Source organism: Penaeus japonicus, unplaced genomic scaffold, assembly GCF_977035675.1.
Source record: "Penaeus japonicus unplaced genomic scaffold, GWHDUDI00000001_assembly GWHDUDI00000019, whole genome shotgun sequence".
In the NCBI taxonomy this organism is placed as follows: Eukaryota; Metazoa; Arthropoda; class Malacostraca; order Decapoda; family Penaeidae; genus Penaeus; species Penaeus japonicus.
The window spans coordinates 30,166,218-30,176,217 of record NW_028234421.1 but is presented as its reverse complement, the minus strand read 5'-3'; the positions used below and the strand labels follow the sequence as shown (position 1 = coordinate 30,176,217).

General features: G+C 35.6%; 1 protein-coding gene across 2 annotated transcripts in view; it reads left to right on the top strand.

Annotated features, from left to right (window-relative positions):
* The window catches only part of LOC122247602 (U2 snRNP-associated SURP motif-containing protein), a 19,803-nt gene that overhangs the window by 8,594 nt on the left and 1,209 nt on the right, over positions 1-10,000 (top strand). The window contains exons 10-21 of one of the 2 annotated variants that reach the window (XM_043007003.2): positions 143-186; positions 2,463-2,567; positions 3,354-3,469; positions 3,579-3,696; positions 5,020-5,182; positions 5,546-5,625; positions 6,907-7,096; positions 7,766-8,009; positions 8,126-8,244; positions 8,402-8,531; positions 8,728-8,869; positions 9,943-10,000. The exon at positions 9,943-10,000 is cut by the window's right edge and continues 96 nt beyond it. In XM_043007003.2, coding sequence (XP_042862937.1) covers positions 143-186; positions 2,463-2,567; positions 3,354-3,469; positions 3,579-3,696; positions 5,020-5,182; positions 5,546-5,625; positions 6,907-7,096; positions 7,766-8,009; positions 8,126-8,244; positions 8,402-8,531; positions 8,728-8,869; positions 9,943-10,000 — 1,509 coding nt within the window. Of the gene's footprint in view, positions 1-142; positions 187-2,462; positions 2,568-3,353; positions 3,470-3,578; positions 3,697-5,019; positions 5,183-5,545; positions 5,626-6,906; positions 7,097-7,765; positions 8,010-8,113; positions 8,245-8,401; positions 8,532-8,727; positions 8,870-9,942 lie in introns of both variants that reach the window. The other variant, XM_043007002.2, reaches the window with a different exon arrangement.

Below are 10,000 nucleotides of genomic sequence, written 5' to 3'. Positions count from 1 at the left end.
CTGCTTGCTATTAACTTTTTTTTTTCTTTTTTTTTCTCTCTTTTTTTTTTGAAATTGGAAATGGGGAAAAGACATTTTTATCTATTCTGATAGATCAGAGACCAACCCATGTGTTATCTTTGTTGCTGCTCTATTCCTACAGATTTTACAAAGGGCTGTTGTCAAAGTGGTTATCCCAACAGAAAGGTAAAGAGAAAACCCGTCTTAGTTTGTTTACCACCCCGACTGACTTCCCTGCCCCACCGGTAAGTCTGTTCCAAGATACCCTGCCAGTTGCTTTGTGTTTGCGTGTGGCGAGGAGCTCATGGGTCCTAAACATTAAAGGCTCATGGAGGCGGGAGGAATGATGGACAAGTTGAGTGTAAAGGCATAACCTCCTTTGCATAAGGTAAGGTTTTTCATGACAAGCAACTGGCAGGGTTAAATTAAATTAGACTAATATGACTGAGGAATGTTTATTTGTGCCAGTAAAGATCCATTTGCAGGGACTGGGAGATGAGACCAGTTGTTGGCGAGATCAGTGTTTGGGATGCGGCTGGGGAGACAGAAGCTAAGTTTTGGATATTCCTGGTGGCTGCTAAGTGAAAGGAGCTACCATTTTAATACTGTGATTAAAATTATATTTATTATAGGTCGACTCACTTGTGCTGAGTAAAAGGCACAAGTGCACTGCAAGAAGATGATGATGATCCAAAGAGATTTAGGTTAATGTGGGTCACCCACAATGTCTATCCCATACAGCTGTCTGTTCCCTCTGCTGTTGTCTGCTCTGCTGGTCTGGCTATGCGACATTGTCTGCAGTAAATGGGTGCGACGACAGCTGTCACCGCTTCATAATCCCACACCTAATGTTGTACACACAGCAGCATTAGCCTTTTTTTCAGCTTGAGAAAGAAGCTGAATATTGGGGTGGGGTTTTCAGGGTGACACATAAGTCTATCCCACAGCTCCATCGTGTCATCTGCCGTGGTGGTTGAGGTCATCGTCCAGGTCAGCGGTTGTTGGTCCCTAAGTTGGCCTGTCTCCCCCAGTGGGACACCCAAAAGACTCCCAGCCAGTGCAAAATGATGCAGTGACTTTTCTAGTGGACTTGTGGACATTGTCTCAGGGGTCATCTCTCTCATGGCCTATATTTGTCTGGGCCCCTCTTAGCAACAGTAATAGGTACAAAGAAAGATATCCTAGTTCAAATGTGACAATAGTACTCAGCAATTACCTGTCTAATGTGAAACATAAGAACTTAACAAGATCAATACCAACTTTCTCATCACTATTTGTGCCATGAAGAATACCATGTTCTTCTATACCAACCAACAGGTAAAGCTTTAATGGGTTTTTTATCTTTTGATATAAAGATCAGAGAGTAATAGATACTTATAGATGGAACTTAGGTTTAAAAAGTGGAAGGCTTAGGTTGAGCATTGGTTTCAAGATGTAAGAAGTAATTCTAAGTACAGTGGACTCTTGCTCAGTATGATTGTTGTTGGAGATCTTTAATGCAGTCACAATTAAAATTCCATTTCTCTTGGGTGTGTTGATTGTGAATAATGACATAACAGTTGAATACTGAATAATTAATATTTAGTAAGGGTCAGCTGGTCATATAGCATTTGAATCCTGATACACAATGGATGGAGGACAGTGATTACCTTTGGTTTGTATAATGAAGTTCAGTTATATATATATTACCTATATATTTTGCATGAAGGAAGTGGCTGTACTCAGATCTTAATTTCAGTACAAGATATAAGTAGTAGTGCATTCATTCCATTATCTTTTCCATATATATATATTTTTTTTCTTCCTTATGAATCTTGTGAAATGGCAATATGATATAGTGTGTGCACTGTAGTGTTGCAATAGATTAAAAGTTCTATGCCCTTTTAAAAGTCAGCACACTCATGTTCTTTATAATTTGTTAATTTTTTCCCCATCCATTAGTTATGTTCTGTAATATCACCAGACTTTATTTTGTTTCAGCCACCTGGTGATGACTTACCATGTACTTTGTCCTTGTCAGTTACCAGTTGAATTCTCTCTTTACCCATAGTGGATCACTTTTTTTAAAATGTTTTCTTTCTTTTCCTTTTTCATATTTTGTTTAATCTTTCTTCTATTTGGTTTTTCAGTTTGGTTATATTTTGCTATATTTCTTCATGGCCAAAAATGAGAGTAGCTTGTTTCTTTGGCATCAACAGAGAGACATGCTTATGTTTTCAGTCATTGGAAGTGATAAATGTTTATCTTTTTTATGGTTCTTGTTGTTATATTTTGTTTTGTTTTTTGTCTTTTTTTTCATTGTTTTCTTTTTCTTCCCACTTTATGTTTTTTGTTTCTTTTTTATCCATTATGGGTATAAAGTGCAATTCATCTTTGGCTATTATTTGATGTCTACACTAAGAATCATTGATACTTACGATTACCCTGAGTACATACTACAGACTTCACGTTTCTTCCCCCAGGTCATTACTGCAGCTCATACATCGTACTATAGAGTTCATAGTGCGAGAGGGACCCATGTTTGAAGCCATGATCATGAACAGGGAGATTAACAACCCAGAATTCAGGTAAGCATGCAGATATGATGTGTTTAACCCATCCACGACGGGGGAATTCTAGCCTTGAATGTCACAATGCCGGGGCGTTCAAATTATTAGGCCTAAATCAATTGAATAGCTGGCACAATACTGTGCCGCCCGGCCACTGGGCTTTTGAATGAGCGGTACAGTACTGTACCACCCGTCCAGAGTGGGTTAAGAAGTTATTTGTTCTCTGAATGAATATCTTTATTTTCCTATTCTTTCTCATTCTCCTTCTTCTTCTCCTTCTTCTCCTTCTACTTCTACTTCTCCTTCTCCTTCTCCTTCTCCTTCTTCTTCTTCTTCTTCTTCTTCTTCTTCTCCTTCTCCTTCTCCTTCTTCTTCTTCTCCTCCTCCTCCTCCTTCTCCTCCTCCTTCTTCTCCTTCTCCTCCTCCTCCTTCTCCTCCTCCTTCTTCTCCTCCTCCTCCTCCTCCTCCTCCTCCTCCTCCTCCTCCTCCTCCTCCTCCTCCTCCTCCTCCTTCTCCTCCTTTTTCTTCTCCTCCTTCTCCTTCTCCTTCTTCTCTTCCTCTTCCATAAGTAGATGGATTAGGTAGCACAAGAAACAAGTTCCTTTCTATTCAGATATGATTTGAATAATCTGTTTTATTGTTATTATTATTATTATTATTATTATTATTATTATTATTATTATTATTATTATGAGAATTAAAAGATGCTTGTTCTCTTATTTAGGTGTGCAGTGAAAAGCATATAGTACTTGAATGAGAAGATTTTAGTTAATTTTTAATTTTCTTTCTTTTGTCTTCTTTCAGGTTCCTTTTTGAGAATCAGAGCCCAGCACATGTATATTACAGATGGAAACTGTTTTCAATGTTGCAAGGAGACTCTCCGAACAGGTGGTCAACCAAACCTTTTCGAATGTTTAAAGGTATGATTCACCATTTGAATTAAGGAAACTCGTTATGAAATGCAGAAATTGAATTTTTATTCATCTCATTAATATTATTATTGATTTATTGTTTTCATTCCTTTTTCAGGCGGGTCAATATGGAAACCTCCACCTCTTAATCCATTCTTGCAAGGGATGCCTGAGGAGCTGATCCAGATGGAGGAAGAGGAGGAAGACAAAAATAAAAAGGGATCTCTCTCTAATGCGTAAGTGGAAACTATCCGCTCATATCTTGTTGAGATATACTTTTTTGTTGTTTTCTTTGCATCTTTTATTTTTTCGTGGTATCATCAGCCGTATTCTATGACGTTTTCTGCGTGTTGTGGCCATGTCATGTTCATGTTATGTCCATGTCGTGTTCAAGTAACGAATGCAGTAATCTAGGACGCAAAAGCGTGGCAAGTTTGCGGCAGTTGCTTCAGGTTTACCAACCGTTCCAAAGTTAACATGTTTCGGATGAATGACATTGTCCAAACGACAAATTCATAAGAGAAACAACAATCATAGGTAGCACTAACATAAGATACTTCAATTTTGGTATGAATCAGTCGTTGTACTTGTTCCTAGTTAAAGAATTGACAACCATTTCACGAACGCGCTGTTGGTAATTCACTCTACTCTCGATCAAAACAAACGGGATGAGAGGGATCGTGTGTTTATGAACAGATCTTCCTTATTCTATCTTTGTATATACTGTACATATATGCGCATTTTTAATATATCATACATATAGATTTAATGTATACATATTTCATATAATTATACGCTTTAATCTTACGTCCCTGACTACTTTTACCATTCATTTAACTTCACTCTCCTTCGAAAAGTCCGCCAAAAGGTAAACAAACTCAAAATCAGCAGAGAATCCATGTTTTCCTAAAAGAGTTTGTAATCTGTGTCTAGGACAATGATGCCTAATATAACCAATATAGATATTACTTTTCAAACGTAGTATGCTCATATGAAGTATTGGTAAAAAGAAGTACAGTAAAAATATGATTTTTTTCACTCGTGTAACTATCGTGACAAGCCTACCCCCTTGCCACGGAGTTTCCACGATTGTTCCAATACTTTCCACGCATTTGCCACGACTTTGCCACGCTTTTGCCACGAACCCGCGCTTCTAGAATAAGAATCGCGGCATGTTCATGTCATGTACACGGCGCGCTTAGGGACTTAGAATATGGCTGCATGTCTTTTGCCATAACTCGCTCATGCCAGGGCTTATATTTGCCTATTGCTTCTCCCACTGGCCAAACAACATGCATGAGATTTCTACCTTCCTTCAGTTAGATAACTAGGGCATCATGCCAAATGGTGACTAGTTTCACAGTGTTGTTATACCTTATGTAGATTCATATATCATGCAATATATCTAGAAAATAATAACAAAACCACACCGTGTCTTAAGATGTCCACCCAAAGCCTTACATCTCAAGATGCAATCTGTTGTGGAAGGCTGAAATGTGATGTCTCTATCTCAGGAAGTTTACCTCTAATACTGCAATCTCTCCCATGTTCCTCAACAGACAAAGAGGCCGGCTGGAGTCCATGATCCGGCAGCTGGTCCCAGAGAGAGAGAAGATTGGTGAGGCCATGGTGTGGTGCATCGAGCATGCTGATGCTGCGGAGGAGATTTGCCAGTGCATCACAGAGGCGCTTACTAATACAGAGACAGCTCTGCCGAAGAAAGTAAGTTTTCTGTGATAAAGAATTTTTTTATAACTTTGCTTGAATTATTATCCGTATTGTTATTATTGTTTAAAAGAATTCATGATAAATTGAAAATATGGAAAGTTGATAACTGGTATATACATAACCTGTTCGTTATATTATTCACATGTTAAACCATAATTATTTTAAGTTTAGATGTAAGCCTTTCTGAAGGTGTATTACACACAACAGAATAGACCAAAAGAAAGACAAAGAAAAGATGACTTGATTTTTCTTTTTCTTTTTTCATGATTGGTTATGATTTTCATGAATGATTTTTTTCTCCCCTTCTCAATTTTACAGTGGACATTACATTAATATCCTTGTGCTTTTCTCTCATAGATTGCAAGATTGTATCTCGTCTCTGACATTCTGCATAACTGTAGTGTCAAAGTGTCAAATGCCTCGTTTTATAGGAAAGGGTAAGGATAGATAACCTTAAAATATATGACGTGTACTTCTTTACTGTGATGCTGTTGTGTTCATTGGCTCCTGCATTATGATGTTTTCCTAATTAAGGGAAATATAGTTTTATTGTCTACTATTTCATTATTGTTATTATTATTATTATTATTATTATTATTATTATTATTATTATTATTATTGAATTCTTGTTCCTCGGGCAGTAGTGTAGTATTATTTCTTTATTTTTCCATTTTGTGTTTGGCAAAATACCTCTCTTTCACAAGTTCTTTATTTCTTGATTTGTTTAAATAGAAAAGTAGTTGCCTTTTTTTTATGAGTGTGAGTATTTCTTTCATTTGTTATTCATTAATTTTATTGTTTATATTTCACTACAATAATACTCCTCTAGATGGATTATTAACCCTTAAATGATGATACACTATGTAACTCGCCATGCTGGGATAGGTTAGATTTCAGAAGTCCTGATTGAATTTTTAGAATTGGGGAAAAGGTGTAAAAAGTGAACTTTTTTTTATTCATGGAATAGATTAGGCAAAACCAAAGTCACAGGCAAAAGATACAATTCTCTTGCTATTATCATCATTATTATTTTTGTTATATTTATTGTTGTCCATATTATTTTGATGTTATTATTGTGATGATGATGATGTTAGATATATCCATCTTGACCACAGAATTAAAATAATGCTAGTCAAATTCAAAACAAGGCACCATCTGAATTGCCAACAACCTACAAGTCTCTGTCAGGATGGCATGCCTAGACACACGTCATATTATCATTGTCGTTTAAGGGTTAATGCTGGATGCTGGGCTTGCTATTCCTAAACTGAGCTTCTCTCTTCAGTATGGGCTAGCTGTTGTGTGTAGATTAGACTTTTTGTTCAAAGAAGTAACATTGTTGCTAAAGGAAAAAGATAAAGGAAGAAAGAAAGAAAAATAGCACAATGAATTGTAGAATCAGTGTTTAACAAGACATGCAGAATGTCTTTAATGCAACAGCAAGCAGAGAAAGCCTTATGGAGATGTATGGTAGTTGCATAGCCAAGAGATCCACTGATTTATACCTGTGTCATGTTGAACAATTTACCATTGCCTCTTTTGTTATCTCATCCTCTCTTTTCCCATTCTCTTTCCTTCCTTTGTCCTCTTGTATGTTTATCCAGCTTTGATTTGAACAGGCAAGTGACTCTTTATCAAGCATTAATACAAAGAAGTAAAGAAAAATAGATAATACATGATCTTTTCATAAATATTCATGACATGCATTGCTGCCTCAGGTTCCAGGCCAAACTAGCAGAAATCTTTGAAGGTCTGCATGTCTCCTACAACCTGGTGGAGTCGAGGCTTCGTGCTGAGCAGGTCAAACAGCGCATCATGCAATGCTGCCGCGCATGGGAGGAATGGGCCATCTATCCTCATGAGTTCCTGATCCATCTCCAAAATATCTTCTTGGGGCTTGTCAAAAGAGTAAGTCGTGGGGCATGTAATGTAGGTAGGGTCACTTGATTGATGATCTTGTGGCTAGTGTTAGTTTAACCCACACAGGACGGGTGGTACAGCATGTGTACCGCGCATTCAAAAGCCCAGTTGCCGGGCGGCACAGTATTGTGCCAGCTATTCATTTAATTTAGGCCTAATAATTCGAAAGCCCCGGCATTTGGACATTCTAGGCTAGAAATCCCCCGTCGGGAATGGGTTAACCTAATTGGTCCAGGGATGTGATATCATGTCTTGCAAATATTTTGCCCTAACTAGATGACATTCTGTCACATGATTTTTCCCTCAAAACATACGTCTTACATCATTACATATGCACATAATCATAGTAATTCCATTTATATAGACATTTTTATTCACTTGTGAAAATACTGTAAACAATAAAACATATTACCACCCTGTTGAAGTGGGTGGGAGAGGTCTCCCATTTAGTCACTGTTTACTCTTGCTATCTAGCCAATGGGAGCCGCATTACACAGATATAAGCCCCAGCATTAATGGGTTGAATAAAATGATCATTAGGAAGTGCTGCATAGTATATTCTGTCAAGCTTTTTTAAGTTTGACATACAAAATAGGTTGATTATAGAAAATAACACAAATGTTTGATTAATATTTACTAATCTGTATTGATTTCCAGGAACCTGAAAGTGAAATGGAAGAAGAGATGCTGAAATGTGTAATGAACGACGCTCCCATGAATCCAGATGACGTAGATGGCATTCCTATAGATGATGTTGACGGCATACCTATCAAGGAAGAGGACAAGGAAGACCTAGATGGTGTGCCAATCGCCAACACTCCCTTGATCAAAAGTGCCGCCATTAGCGCACTGCTTGGGTACGACGACGATGATGATGAGGAGGATATCGATGGTGCTCCATGTAAGATGCTTCTGCCTTTTTTGCTTTATCAGTTCTGTGAATGACTCAGATTTTATATTATTCTAAGTACCAACTTCATCTAGAGCTTAATGTATACAAAATAGCATTTTTTCCAGTGGATGATGATGTGGATGGCATTCCCTTCAAAGAGGCTCCCATATCAGACAATGGCCCTGCTCCCGGGTTCGTTTCCTCCAAGTGGGAAAGAGTTAGTCCAAAACGTGTAGAAGCTCAGGTAAGGGAACAAAGCCTCAATATTTGTAATATGTATTGATTTATATACATTGAAATAAAGATTACCTACTCTGTAAAAAAAAGGGATGAAATGGATGTGAAGGTAGAAGAGGTGGAGATGAGGAATTTTTCATAATGCTAGTGTGAACACCTTCCAGGCTGTAACCACCTCAAAGTGGGAAATGGTGGAAGCTAATCCAAGTGAAGATGAGGAGGCAAATGGTTCCGACAACACCCCTGTGTACGATCGATCAGGACCGCACACACAGCTGAGCCAGAATAGTCATGGTAAGTTAAGGTTTTTCCTCTTCTTGAGGATTGTTCTAAAAAATGTTGGATTATTGTAATTTTGGTGAGGAAATAAAAGTGTTATGCAATTAGATATATACGAAAAGAGGATGTTTTGTAGCATACTGTTGAGTTCAATAGATATGGATGTGTTTTGTGCATGTACATTTTGCCAATGGGTAATCCTTACCTACAGATGAAGATGACCTGGATGGCATTCCTCTCGTATATGATGATTACAAACGTAAAAAGAGAGATTCCTCAGAAGATGATTCACAATCTCAGGACAACACCTCTGACTACTCTGAAGACTCCAGAGGATTTGATAGACTGCAAGGGTGAGATACTTATACATGTATACACATATACCTATACATATATACATATTCTTATACATATACTTATACATATATATATAAATATACATGTATACATGTATACATGTATACATGTATACATATATATATATATATATATATATATATATATATATATATATATATATATATATATATATATATATATATATATATATATATATATACATATATATACATATATATATATATACATATATATATACATATATATATATATATATATATATATATATATATATATATATATATATATATATAGATATATTAATATATACATATATATACATATTATATATACATACATACATATACATATAATATATATACTATATATATATACATACATATATATCATATATATACATATATATATAATATATTATATATATAATATATATATATATATATCATATATATACATATGTATATATATATATATATATATATATATATATATGTGTATATATATATATATATATATATATATATATATACATATACATATATACATATACATATATGTATATGTACATGTATATACATATATACATATATATAAATATATGCATATGTATATATAGATATATATACATATATAAATATATATATATATGTATATATATGTATATATATGTATATATATGTATATATATGTATACACATGTATATACATATAAACATATACATATACATACACATACACATACACATACACATACACATACACATATGGTAACACACACACACACATACACATACACATATGGTAACACACACACACACACGCACACACACATATACACACACCACATATTTTAAGATGTTCTTTACTTCTTTATTTCAAGTATAAGTACCTATTGGATTTTCATTTCTATCCCATTTTTTTTTATACAAATGTAAAACAAAAAAATCCATTTGCTTGATTCCAGACATGAAATCATTCAGATTCAATGCCCTAATTATATTTTATGAATTGAGGTGAAGAGATGTCCTGATATATTTTGATCAAGGAAAACTTTCTTCCACTGCAGGGACGTAAGTGAAGAACGCCGTGCCAAGCTTCGTGAGGTAGAAATCCGTGTGCTCCAA